Source organism: Geotrypetes seraphini, chromosome 7 (genome assembly GCF_902459505.1).
Source record: "Geotrypetes seraphini chromosome 7, aGeoSer1.1, whole genome shotgun sequence".
Lineage (NCBI taxonomy): Eukaryota > Metazoa > Chordata > Amphibia > Gymnophiona > Dermophiidae > Geotrypetes > Geotrypetes seraphini.
Window position 1 is genome coordinate 142,914,668 of NC_047090.1, and position 14,981 is coordinate 142,929,648.

The following is a 14,981-nucleotide window of genomic DNA, read 5'->3' on the forward strand; positions in this document are numbered from 1 at the left end:
ATCAGATTTTTTTATTTGTGGTCTACTGCACAATAATTCAGGTGGAAAGCATTCCTTAAGTCAAGTGTGCCCTAATATTAATGGTATGAAGCTAGTGTATCAGGACTTTATACCATTGATATATGGGCTGGATATGACTTGGGTATATCTTGTGGTATGATCATGAAGGAAGGAGGGAAAAAGGGCACAGTTATGAGAGCTGTTAATAAGGGCATCTCAGTTTTGGAGATCTCATAACTTTAAAAAGCTCCAGTGAAAAAATGGTACAATTTTGTTATTTTTTGCATGGTTAAAAATATAGGTCCCCTTTTATGAAGCTGCATTAGACTTTTTTTTTTTAATCGCCGGCCATGGTGGTAAAAACAACAATGCTCATAGGAATTCTATGAGCTTCAAGTTTTTACCGCTGCAGCCGGTGATAAAAAAAAGCCTAACGGCTTCATAAAAGGGGGGTTAATTTAATAAATAGAAAATTGAAAGAAAAAATTGTATAAGTTCATGTAGAAAATCAACAACTAGCTTTTAAATTTTGTGCAATATATATCTGGAATTTATAAGAAATTATGCAAAAATACACAATCGACTGAAATATGTTTTAAAGTGCTCTGATAATAGTTTTTGTTAATTGAAAGCGTCTATACTTCTACTAATGACTGGAGAGTCAATTCAGAAAAGCTTCTGTGATGGTGTCACAGTACAGGATTAGACTGTTTCCGTGGTGGTTTTCTACACAGCCTCGGATGGTATTCACTGATGGTTTAGTATACAGATTATACACACTATCTTTTCCTATATATACACTAGGGAATACTATATTCACTATCTATCTATCTATTCATCTTATGTATTTATACCATAGTATATTCAACCTACACACACACTACTAGTTTTGTGTACTATGCTCATTTTAAAGCCTACTACACACACACACTCACACACTACTAGGTTTATGTACTATGCTCATTTTAAAGCCTACTACTACTATATACACACACACTCACACACTACTAGGTTTGTGTACTATGCTCATTTTAAAGCCTACTACTACTATATACACACACACACTAGTTTCGTGTACTATGCTCATTTTAAAGCCTACTACTACACATACACCACTAGTTTCGTGTACTATGCTCATTTTAAAGCCTACTACTACACAGACACACACTACTAGTTTCATGTACTATGCTCATTTTAAAGCCTACTACTACACAGACACACACTACTAGTTTCATGTACTATGCTCATTTTAAAGCCTACTACTACACACATACCACTAGTTTCATGTACTATGCTCATTTTAAAGCCTACTACTACACACACACACTACTAGTTTTGTGTACTATGCTCATTTTAAAGCCTACTACTACACACACACTACTAGTTTTGTGTACTATGCTCATTTTAAAGCCTACTACTACACACACACTACTAGTTTTGTGTACTATGCTCATTTTAAAGCCTACTACTACACACACACTACTAGTTTTGTGTACTATGCTTATTTTAAAGCCTACTACTATACACACACACACACACACACTACTAGTTTTGTGTACTATGCTCATTTTAAAGCCTACTACTACACACACACACACTACTAGTTTTGTATTCTATGCTCATTTTAAAGCCTACTACTACTATACACACACACACACTACTAGTTTTGTATACTATGCTCATTTTAAAGCCTACTACTACTATACACACACACTACTAGTTTTGTATACTATGCTCATTTTAAAGCCTACTACTACTATACACACACACTACTAGTTTTGTATACTATGCTCATTTTAAAGCCTACTACTACTATACACACACACACTACTAGTTTTGTATACTATGCTCATTTTAAAGCCTACTACTACTATACACACACACACACTACTAGTTTTGTATACTATGCTCATTTTAAAGCCTACTACTACTATACACACACACACACTACTAGTTTTGTATACTATGCTCATTTTAAAGCCTACTACTACTATACACACACACACACTACTAGTTTTGTGTACTATGCTCATTTTAAAGCCTACTACTACTATACACACACACACACTACTAGTTTTGTGTACTATGCTCATTTTAAAGCCTACTACTACTATACACACACACACACTACTAGTTTTGTGTACTATGCTCATTTTAAAGCCTACTACTACTATACACACACACACACTACTAGTTTTGTGTACTATGCTCATTTTAAAGCCTACTACTACACACACACACACTACTAGTTTTGTATACTATGCTCATTTTAAAGCCTACTACTACACACACACACTACTAGTTTTGTATACTATGCTCATTTTAAAGCCTACTACTACTATACACACACACACTCACACACTCTCTCTCTACTAGTTTTGTGTACCATGCTCATCTTAGATTCACACATCTCCTGATTATTATCATTATCTGTATTTTATCCATCATATCCTCAATGCTCTGGGCATATTTACTGTGATTCACCCTATCATGTTCCTAGTGGGAGTAGCCAGTTATTTCCTCTGTGTTGCAACTTTCCCTTTCTGTTGCATTTTTTAGTTAAAGTAGTCTGTGAAAAGGATGGTCTTTATCCATTTCTTGAGCTTTTTGATGTCCTTTTCTAGTTTTTAATTCCTTCTGAAGGGAGTTCCACCACATTGGAGCCATTGCCTGACAACATTCTTGTCCTGACATTTTTATACTTAATGTGTCTAAGGAGACTATTTCCAGTAGGTATCCTTGGCTCAAGTGCAGGGTGTGTGCTGGTGAATGGTTAAGTACTGTGGCTGCTAGATATTGTGGTTCTGAGAGTTGGATGATTTTGTGTGTCAGCAACAAGATTTTAAATTTCACCCTGCTTTCAATCGAGAGCCAGTGTAACTCATTAGTGGGGTGTCGCTCGTTTGCCTCGATTTTTCCTAGCAGAAATCTTGCTGCTGCATTTTGCACTAATTTGATCTGCCTGATCATGTACTTTGAATGAAAAGTCCAGTAGGATTGCATAGCAGTAGTCAAAGATTGAGAGTATCAAGAGTATTATTACATTGGACATTGCTTGATGGGTGAGGTAGGTTTTTAGTACTCTAACCCAGTAGAGTTTGCTATAAGCATTTTTCATAATGCAGTGAATCTGTATTATGTCCAGGTTTGGGTCTAGCCTACTCCTAGGTTTCTCACCCCCTTTGTGGTTGATTTTATGGAATTGCCATTCAGGTTTAGTTGATATCTTGGGCTATCTCCTCCCCATTTGTTAATTAGAAGAAGTTCTGTTTTTTTTCCTTGTTAGCTGCTAGTCCATTTGTTTGGAACCATCTAAAGACTTTCTCTAGATTTGTCTCGATCCTCTATTTAGTCTTCATGTCCTGTTTCTTTATGGGATGATCAGCTGGACATCGTCTGCGTATATGTAGCATTCCCATTTCAGTTTTCTGATGAATTTCCTCAAGTGGTTGAACAGCATGGATGTCATAGCAGTTCCTTGTGGTATCCCAATGTCTGTTTCTATCTAGTTGCTTGCATTCCCCTGCCATTCTACCCTCATTAGTCTTTTGGATAGAAAGGACTCTATCTATGCAATGACTTTTTTCCTTTGAGGCCTAATTCTATGTATCTTGTGTTTAGTAGTATGTGTTGGACTAGGTCAAAGGCTGCTAAGAGGTCTGGGAACCCCAGCAGTACATCTTTTCCTTTAGCATGGTGTTTGAGAACCGAGTCCTGTACTGCTACTGGTATGGTTTCCATGCTCAGGTGTTTTCTGAACTCTGATTGGGCCTGTTCTAGCTTCGATGAGTTCTCTAGGAAGATTGAAATTTATTGGCAGGCTAGTTTGTCTATTAGTTTAGATATCCATGGTTGGTTGGCTACCAGTCTGTAGTTGAAGGGATCTTCTAGGTCTTTTTCTTTACCCTTTCTGATGGTCTTAATGACTTGAGAGTTTCCATTTAAGTGGAACATATCCAGACTGTAATGATTCATTGATAAGGTCCGTGAGATAGGAGAATCCTGGGCCTTCGAGCTCTCTCATCGGGTGTATCAGGCATGTATCAAGGGTTGATGGGCCCGGTTTCACGCTTCTCAGTAGTTTCTCCACTTGGGTCTCTGTGATGGATTCAGATTTTTCCATTGTGTCTCCTGTTTCCCTCAAACGCATGATATTGATATATTGTTGTTTAAGTTCTTGTCTTTCTTTATGTTCATTATTTTCACTGTGAAGAAGTTGTTGAATTCTTTACTAGTTAGGGTGCATTTGGTTTCTTTCTGTTTTTCTCCAACAAATTATTATATACTACCTGGTATAGAGTTTTTGTAGAGTTTCCGGCCTCAAGGATCTTTTTTGTATTGTATTTTAAGCATTTGCATTGCAGATTAATGATTTTTGGCCCCAATTCTGGAAAAGACACCTAAAGTTACACAGCTAAATTGGAATGCCTAGCCAATCTAGGTGCCTAACCTTTTTTTTTTTTTTTTTTGATTGGCTTAATCAATGCTTATAACTGAAAGCATTATATAAAATTAATTAACCAATAGGTTCTGATCTTGGTAAGTGCCTACAACTTCAAGGTAGGGGTCTACACAGAGGTTCGTACTGGCAAATAGACATGGTTAGGGGTGGATTTGGGGTGTAGTTTCACTACTAGCGCCTACCTTAGATGCATTCATTTAGGCCAAGAAAACCCTGGCCTAAATTGTAGTGTACCTTAGGCACACTTAGGCATCGCTAGTCACAATTCTGTAAACTGTGCCTAGTGGATGATTAAGAGCCATGCCTAATGGTGCCTATGAGTTTGGCCTCATTTACATCATATAGTGGGATCAGGCAGAGAACTACCTGTAGTTAAACTACCAACTGGCAGGGATCTCATTAGATATGGGTTGTTTTTGAGAAACATCAGTGAGCAAGACACAACATTTTATAGCATTGATGAACTGAATTACTTGCTCGGTGGTACAAAGCAAATCCAAAATTCAGTGGTCCTGTTATAAACAGCCATATTAGGATTAAAGCAAAGTTGAAATCCATGTAGGAAGAAGCTAGAAAAGTTTTTCTGTAGGTAGAGCAAAACTGGAGGAGAAGGACAGATTTATGGAAAAGCTTGATACAGTGATAGACATACTTACCTGTAAGTGCGAAATAAGAGTTGTTCTGATGTGGGATGCAATTCAGCCTGTGTCTATGGAATACATAAGAACATAAGAATAGCCTTACTGGGTCAGACCAATGGTCTATCAAGCCCAGTAGCCCGTTCTCACGATGGCCAATCCAGGTCAAAACCCAAGGAGTAGCAATATTCCATGCTACCGATCTAGGGCAAGCAATGACTTCCCCCTTGTCTTTCTCAATAACAGACTATGGACTTTTCCTCTAGGAACTTGTCCAAACCTTTCTTAAAACCAGCTATACTATCCGCTCTTACCACATCCTCTGGCAACGCGTTCCAGATCTTAACTATTATTCTCTGAGTGAAAAGTATTTCTCTGTAACTTCATCAAGTCGAGTGTTCCCTAGCCTTTGTAATTTTTGACGGAGTGAAAAATCGATCCACTTGTACCTGTTCTACTCCACTCAAGATTTTGTAGACTTCAATCATATCTCCCCTCAGCCGTCTCTTTTCCAAGCTGAAGAGCCCTAACTGTTTTAGTCTTTCCTCATACGAGAGGAGTTCCATCCCCTTTACCATCCTGGTCACTTTTCTTTGAACCTTTTCTAGCACCGCTATATCTTTCTTGAGATAAGGAGACCAGAATTGAACGCAATACTCCAGATGAGGTCGCACCATAGAGCAGCAGAGAGAAGAAGATTCCTGTGATTGAGTTAGTCTTTATAAAAGGTAAAAGAGAGAACATTGGGAATGTTGGACCTCATCAGTTTGGACCAGAAGACAAAAACTACATAAGAAACGGCAAACAGAAAGGAAGGAGGATGAAGAAAATTGGAGAATGAAGAGTGAAAAAATAGCAGACGAGCAAGAAATGATGGAAAGCTCTATACTTGAAATGGAACAGGGAGATTCGGATGATGTGGCGGAAAACCAATGGCGGAAGCTCCTGTTGCTTTAGAGAAAGCTAAGACGAGGCTAAAATATAATACTGAGGACAGCTCTTGCCATTTTAAGACACTATATTGTTCTGATAGAGGTAGCAGAGATTGCTACTGCAGCCTGGATTGATGCAGAACTCATCACTCGGACATTATTTTGGTGATTGATCACAAGGTAAAGAGGGCTCAGGCCAGAATCATGAAAAAAATTGGATGTACAGTTTGAGGAGTAACTGCATCAGAATGGCATCAGTTACATTTTCTTTATGGTTGTCATGATGATACCAGGGTCACCTTAAAGGCAGAAGAGACTGGCAAAATGTTTCCAGATATGGTGAAAGAGGAGCATTATACAGTTTGTTTGAAGCCAGGAGGCAGATATCTGTGGCATTTTGTTCCTGCAAAAGCAGCTAAAGAGACGACTCATGCAGAAATAATTGCTGATAGTTTGACTGAAAGAAAATGAGCAGATAAAACTTTTCAAGCTATTGGAGGTGATTTCTGTAATGTAAACACTGGTTGGGAGGGAAGAGTGATGCATTATGTTGAGGAGAAGCTACAAAGGAAGCTAGTGTGGATTGTCTGTAACCTGCACATAGATGAACTACCATTCAGGCACTTTTGGTGACTGCTTTAGATGGTAAGACATTAAGTAACAACAAATGGGCAGGTCTCATTGGAAAAGTGCTGGATTCTGCTACTGAACTGGAAATAAATTCTGAATTTACGAAGCTCTCTGTTGGCCCTGATCTTACTCAGCTCCATGATAAAGTGATCAAAGCCATGGCTGTAGAATTGTAACTACCATTGGAACAGGTGTCTTGCCAAAAGATCTGGCTCTGTTGGAAATAGGACCTGTGTCCACGTAGCAGATGACTCACAACAGCTAAGGTTCATGAGACTATGAAGCATAATCTGAAAGGAAAGAATCTGAAAAACTTAAGAATGATTATAGAGTTCTATGTTGGGGTTTATATGGTAAACTGGTTCAGTATAAAAATAAATGGCAATGGGACACAAGGTCCTTGCAGCTGAAAAAAATAGGGTGAGAAAGTTAGCTTGGTATGGGTACAGTGAGTATGTCCTACAAGCTATGTTGTGCAGTGAAGAGGAAAAGGAGAGAAGAAGTACAGTGGAGAAGATATTGAAGATCAGAGGTTAAGGAGATGAGAAGACACAGCTTGGAGATATTAGGGTGAGACCTAGGAAAATGCCATCCAACTACACTTGCCCAGTTTCTTGATTGGAGCTCCAGAGTTTCTGAGCCTCCTATTACCTGTACCATAATAGCAGAGATCAAGGCATTTCTGAGCAAACCCATAGTGGTTCTAGACTGGCCATCACAATCCCATTTCATAGAAAGATGTGTAAAAATATCACATGTATAATCGGGAGAGGAGGGAATATCATATTAGGGTTCAGATGATCAGAAGGGAGCTCATGAGCCGAAGAGAAGCAAGCAAGTTATGGCCTCTCTGCTGGATTTTGTTAAATAACATTAAATGAACTGTATAAATTATATTTTAAAGACAATTGCAGCTACAGATGTAGTTAAGACTATTTGTATATTCATTTAAATATTACTCGTACTTAATTTCTACATATTTCAACTATGATTTGATATAAAACTCACTTTAAGCCATTTCTGAAGATTAGCTTTAGATTCAGGATACAAAACTGTATAATTTGGTCATTGGTAGTTTTGTAAAGTTTGAAAAATTGACATGCCTAATGATAGAAGCTTTGGAGGCTAGTGTTTAGTAGTGCTGAATATATATATACTCGTAGTTTGTAATGCAGACTGTATGACCACCGACTTACACACATTGCAGGGATATTCGGCAACTGCCATGTGTAGCTAAATCAGTGGTCTCAAGCTCAAACCCTTTGCAGGGCCACATTTTGGATTTGTAGGTACTTGGAAGGCCTCAGAAAAAATAGTCTTAATAAAGAAATGACAATTTTGCATGAGATAAAACTCTTTATAGTTTATAAATCTTTCCTTTTGGCTAAGTCTTAATAATAATATTGTAATTTATAGCTAAAGAGACATATGATCAAGAAACTGTTTTATTCTACTTTTGTGATTATGGTAAACATACCGATGGCCTCAAAATAGTATCTGGCGGGCCGCGAGTTTGAGACTACTGACCTAAATGGTTTCATTTAGGACAGCATGTTGATAGTCTAAATTAAACAGTTTAACTGTACAGAGAACTGCTGAATATTATTATTGGCTATTATCTGGAGCACATGTATATTGTCTAATCATACATTTTGGTGCTATTCAGATAGTGTTGCTGAAAATTCACACATAGGACACTTATGCATTTAAGGCCTGATTCTATAAATGCCACTTGGTACAGACGCCTAAAATTTGCACGCAAACATTTTTTAAATTGATGTGGTAAAATGTATTTTAATGTTAAAAAATTAAAAATTAGTTAGATTTGCTTGTGGAATACTTTGTGGTGCTTGGTGACGCATCAAAGCACTTACCAGCACCTACCTCAAAAGTAGGCTTGCATAGGGGCTGAGAATAGGCATGGTTGACTTAGGCATTGTTAGGCACTAGTAATTAAGCCAGGAAAACCCTGGCTTAATAAATCGGTGCCTACCAAAGGGACTCCTAGGCACCACTAAAAGTGATTTTATATATGGCACTTAGCAGTTGATTGAAAAATTGTGCCGACTGGTGCCTAGAAGTTAGATGCATGCCATTAGCAGCATTCACATATTGCTCTCTCTAAAAAAACAAACCTATTTGTTTTCGTATTTTACCTGACAGATGTTTCAGACCAGCTAGAGGCTGCTAAAAGGAAAGAAATGATTTAATGGCACAAGACCTACTCGGACAACTTGTAAAGCACCCATATCTGTTGTCATTCCCTCTTACTACTCTACCCCTCCATCTCTTAAGTCCCTTTTAATTCCTACCTAAGTATCATATAAATTCACCTTTGTCCTCTATGTATGTCATAATTGGATTGTAAGCTCTTTCAAGCAGGGACCATCTCTTGCGTGTTTAATGTACAGCTCTGCATGTGTCTGGTAGCGTTTTAGAAATAAATAGTAACAGTAGTATTTCTTTTGTCTTGGTTGATCTAAAAGATCAAAGAGGCCAGGGTACAGGGAGTGCCAGCAAATTTAAGCAACCCCATCATTCTCGCCCAATTCTCTTTTTCCCAGTCCAAAAAGAATTTTGTAATTTAGCCTTTCATTTAAAGTGTAAACTTATTTTCACATCTCTATTTTATTTTAATTCAAATACTGTAATGTTTAGACATGGCTTCTTCAGTCTTAAGAGGACTCTCTGTAGGCAGTGTCCATTTCAGAATACCCTGGTCAAAGACATGGATATTGAGTTGGAAGACATGATGAAAAATCATATAATGGAAGCACAGATAATCTGGTAATAAATTTGCTGAGGTTTAAGAAGTAGTAGTGTGTCATTATTGATGAAGTATGAGCTCAAGCTCATAAAAATATTGCTTTATACTTTGGTTCCTATAGGTTGGAGCTCTTGTTGAAATGAAGACTCCGGATGGTTCGTTACAAGAAGCTGTTATTAGTAAATTGACAGATGCCAGCTGGTACACTGTAGGTAAGTAGTGCTGCTTCAGAATCTGGGTATGTCATTGGTGCTCTCTGAAGCTCTTGGCTTGCAAAGAATCATTTCTTGGCTGGGGAATAAACTTTGAAAATGCCTGCTAGAAGTGAACATAAAACGGGCTTGCTCTTTGAAGGTCATTTGTGTGTGTAAAATTGGCAGGGTGTTCACAATACAGGAAAGTGTTAAACTGGTTTTCAGTTTTTTTTAAGTTGTTTAATTCAGTGCCTAGATTTACACCTAGATGGTCCTGGATATGTATGAGTCGCTGCTGTAATCTCATCACAGGATGTATTGTCTTTTCTTCTCCAGTGTAGTTCCAAAGAGCTGAGGAAGTGCCTGTCAGCTTGAATTTTAAAACTGGCAACATGTTAAAACAGTTTTATGTGCAGATTGGTTCAAGATGTATGTTTACAGATAGAGAGGGTAATTTTATAACATGGTTCCTAGGCTTTGAAGATACAGATGCAGATATTGCATCTATTTTTATAAAGGCAAAAGTACACTATGGGGCTCAATTTCAAAGCACTTACAAATTTCCATAGGTTACTATGGAACTTTGTAAGTGCTTTGAAAATGTGCTCTGTGTCCTTTGTAAAACTGCCTTCCTGAAAGTATCCATACAAAATTACGTCTGCTCTGAGCCAGGTGTAGTATTTTTCCCACCTAGTTTGCTTGGATTTTTATAGCATATATATGAATCTCAACTCTGCCCTTGGATTGCTTGCACTGGTGTTTCCTAATATCCAATATAGCTCCATTTTAACACTTGGAATGTCCTATGGCCCCAGATCAGGGGTAGGCAATTCCGGTTCTCGAGAGTCGGAGCCAGGTCAGGTTTTCAGGATATCCACAATAAATATGCATGAGATAGATTTGCATCTCAAGGAGGCAGTGCATGCAAATCAATCTCATATATATTCATTGTGGATATCCTGAAAGCCTGACCTGGCTCCGGCTCTTGAGGACCGGAATTGCCTACCCTTGCCCCAAATGATGAAAACAAAACTCTGCTGTCCTCCTATCTGCCATCCACTTCTCTCCCACCCCCCAACTTATCCAAAGCATGAAGCCAGCAGCAGCAGATATGATGGCAACAATAGAGATAGTTGACATATTCCCCCCCCCCCCCCCCTTATTTCAGTGTGCACCGATAAGTCATACTGGGTCAGACCAATGGTCCATCTAGCCCCTTATCCTGCTTCCAGCAAAGGCCAAGCCAGGTCACAGGTACCTGGCAGAAACTTAATAGCAACACGCCATGCTTCCCCCCTTGTCTATTTCAATAGCAGACTATGAACTTTTCCTCTAGGAACTAGTCCATCTTTTTTTTTTTTGAACCCAGATAACCATTGTTACCGCATCCTCTTGCAAGGAGTTCACATCATAGCTATTTGTTGAGGGAAAAATATTTCCTCCTATTTGTTTTAAAAGTATTACTATGTAACTTCATTTATTCACCTTTACCCGTTCTATACTTGCAACATAGGATTTTGTAGACCTCTGTCATATCCCCTCCCCCCCAGCTATCTCTTTTCCAAGCTGAAGAGCCCTAACCTCTTTAGCCTTTTTGTCATATGAGAGGAATTCCATCTCTCTTGTAATTTTGGTCACTCTTTGATTCTTTTTCTTATTCTACTGTCTTTTTGTAATACAGTGACCAAAACGGAACACAATATTCAAGGTAAGTGTGCGACATGGAACAACTTCCTATTTTTCATTCCTTTCTAACAATTCCTAACATACAGTGACATCTAGATCTTGTGTGTCTAGCCTTTTAGTTTTCAAAGATCTTCCTGCAGTTTTTAGTTCGCAAGTGTTGTAACAACTTTGAATAGTTTTGTGTCATCTGCAAATTTAATTGCCTCGCTTATCATTCTGATTTCCAGATTGTTTAAGTATGTTAAATAGCATCAATCTCAGTACAGATTCCTGCGGCATTCCACTATTCACATTCCTCCATTGAGAAAAATGGTAATTTAGCCCTATCCTTTCTTTTCTGTCCAATAGCCAATTCCTGATCCAAAAAAGTCTTTCATATGAGTTTTGTCAAACACATTCTGAAAATCTAAATACACTACATCAATCAGCTTGCCTTTATCAACGTTTGTTCACGTCTTCCAAGAAATGAAGCAAATTGGTGAGCCAGTATTTCCTTGGCTGAACCCTTGCTGACTTTGTCCCATTAAACCATGTTTGTCTACTCTACATGATCCGTAATTTTATTTTTTATTATACTTTCCACTATTTTGCCTGGCTCTGAAGTCAGGCTTAGCAGTCTGTACTTTCCTGGATCACCTCAGAACCTTTTTTAAAAATCAGCATTCTGTTCGCCATCCTACTATCCTCAAGTGCTGTGGAAAATTTTAATGACAGGTTAAAGATCATTAACAGCAGACTTCATTTTTGAATTTTTTCAGTACCCTGGGGGTGTATACCATCCGGTTCAGGTGATTTTTATTACTCTTTAATTTGTTGATTTGGCTAAGTAATTCTTCTAGGTTCATAAAGATTTTTTAAGTTCCTTTGCATTGTCGCCCTTGAAAACCATTTCTGGTACAAGTAAATCTTACAACTTCTTCCATAAAGACCAAAGCAAAGAATTCATTCAGTCTCTCCACTGTGGTCTTGTCCTCCCTCGGTGCCCCTTTTGCTCCTTGATGATCCAGTGGTCCCATGAATTTCTTCACAGGCTTTCTGTTTCTGATGTACCTGAAAAAGTTGTTATTGTGAGTTTTTGCCTCTGTAGCAAGTTTCTCAGTACCAATCTAAGAAAACTCTACATAGGAGGAGGGGCAGTACTTACTGATGCATATTCACCAATTCACAGATCACTAAGCATAGGTTACAGTGGAGTTCCAGAGGAAAGGGACCAGCTCAGTTTCTGTGATTTCTACTCCGCCCTTGCTCTGCTGTTTGGGATCCTAGGCTATTGGCCTACACACATATCATGTAAAACTAAATGGACCGAATGTGTGTAAAAAGTTGCTTTATGTACAAAATAAACTTGTGAAATTACCAAATAGTATGAAGATGAGAAATGGAGCTCTGGAAAGAATAGCAGAAAAGCAGTAATACAGGACAGAGATATAAAGTAATTTTTCAAGCTTATAGGTAGTATAGAATGATTTGGATTTCAAACTTTGCCACCTTGCATTTTGTAGTACCTTCTTTGGTAAGGAGCTGTTTTCCTCAGTGGTACATTTTAAACTATGTAAATGAATATTCTATTTGATAACGGAATGCCCTGCTGGTTCAATGCTACTTGGTTACTCAAGAGAAGAGTACTATAGTCCCATAGTAATAACTCTTTTCAAGGACTCAAAATGCCCCATGCCACAGTGTAATGGTTGCATGACTCCATCTGTAACCAGCAGAAGCAGTGATTTTTCATAACCTGTTCCAAATAGATAATTACGTACTGCCTTGAATAAATCTCAGCATTTGGACATCTAATGTTCTGTAAGCCTATCTATCCCCCCACCGACTTTTCAGATATTCCAAATAGTGTCTTGCCTGAAGATAGGCCCAGAAATGGGTTTTTGAAAATTTCCATTTGGTCTGAACTTGTAAAAACAATGGAAAAGAATCTTCCCCTACCTCCAGCAAATGTGTCAAATTAGTGCTCCACAAGACCTTCCTATCCCTGGAGGAAATTCCCTATTGCCCAACAGCTGAAAGAAAGGAGAGTTCTCCAGCAACTTCAGCTGTTTTCTCTGCTACCATTTCCAGGCCAATCTTGCTTGTTTTAAGGAAAGAAGTTTTTGATTATGACCCACTATTTTCCCAGGTTTCTTATGTAACAAATTTATGAATGAAAAGGGTGTGTTCCAACTAGTCATCCAGCCCAGTGGGGAGAATTTGTTCTGATACGTGATCCCCAATTTATCAGACAATCAGAGCTGTTTTTTTAATAGACTTAAATCCGGAAGACCCAAACCCCCTAAAATTTTATCTAGAATAACTTTATGGTAACTGATATGGGAAGATTTATATCTTCAACTAAAGGACCCAGTAACTGTAAGAAAAAATTGTTCATGCTGTCTCCCACACTGGGACCGTTTGCAAGGGCTATAACAACTTACGTAGCATGATCATTTTAACTAATGTAACTGCCATATATAAAAAAGCAGTAACCTTGCCTCTATTGGATCTAAATCTGGTTATTAGAGAAACAGTTATAATACAACCAGCTCCCCATTCTCAATATATGATCCAACAATAAAGGCTCCAGTAGTAGAGACACTGTGTTACTTGTGAAAATTTAGCCCTTCTCACGTTCTTTTCCATTTTTGTGGCCATTCTCTTCTTTGAGCACTTGTATAAGATGCACAGGGCAATGTAGTGTTGCTGCCCTGCTTAATTGTACTAGGCAAAAACTAACTGTTTGAAGTAACCTGCCACTATCCCTTTATGGTCGAATCAGTTTGTATTATTTATTTTAAAAATTTCTATACCGTTTTATATCAAAACAGTTTACAAAATGATTACATACATAAAAACAGATCAGGACAAGTAGAAACTGAAGGATTCAGTTCTTACAACAATAAAAATCAATTTTCAGAGGAATGCATCAACAAATAGTTGTGTTTATAACAATTTTCTGACTGAACTGTCACTGCATTTCCAAATTTGCCCAACAAGGGTATTCCACAATTTTACTCCTGCACATGAAAAGGTCATTACATTGGCTTTATGTTCTCCAAGTGCTCCCCCTTCGGTTCTTGAGGAAAGATCTTGTAACTCTGCAACATTTGATAAGGAAGTTTTGTTGGAATGGGAAGAAATCTAGAATCCGCCTTAATCTCCTGTATGGTACCTGGGCTGGGGGGAGGGAGGGAGGTATTTGCCTGATATGAGAGTTTACAATTTAGCTTGGCTGCTTCGCCATCTGAAAGACTAGGTATTGACCACAGATAATTTTACTCTATGGTTATTGGAAAAAAAGTTTTTATCATCCCCTTCACCCAGGCTATTTATTGCATGCCCCTATTTATTGCATGCCCCTATGCCGAGCATAAGTGCAGTGTCTTGCTCTCTTCTATGTGATTTGCTTGGAAAACTTTGGTGTGCCTTACATGGGATAATTTTGTCCTGCTGCCTATTTTTGGCAATCTGCAATGTCCTGTTGGTAAGCAGTGGGCCACTTTTACTAGATAGGCCTTCATGGTTTGTTACATGTGGCTGATTTTTAACTCGGATAACCAACTTTGGAGCTTTGATTTACAGAATGTTTCCTTAGTCTTGCCTTGTGATTGGTATGCCTATATCCAATTATTTCATTATATCACTGCCCTGTTTTGGAATAATTGTTCATTAAACATGTAGGGTGCT

The 14,981-nt window shown here is 38.2% G+C and overlaps 1 protein-coding gene across 4 annotated transcripts in view; it reads left to right on the forward strand.

Annotated features, from left to right (window-relative positions):
* The window catches only part of ARID4A (AT-rich interaction domain 4A), a 236,072-nt gene that overhangs the window by 14,475 nt on the left and 206,616 nt on the right, over positions 1-14,981 (forward strand). For all 4 annotated transcript variants that reach the window (XM_033952272.1, XM_033952273.1, XM_033952274.1 and 1 more), the window contains exon 5: positions 9,551-9,641. In XM_033952272.1, the coding sequence (XP_033808163.1) occupies positions 9,551-9,641 (91 nt within the window). The remainder of the gene's footprint in view (positions 1-9,550; positions 9,642-14,981) is intronic.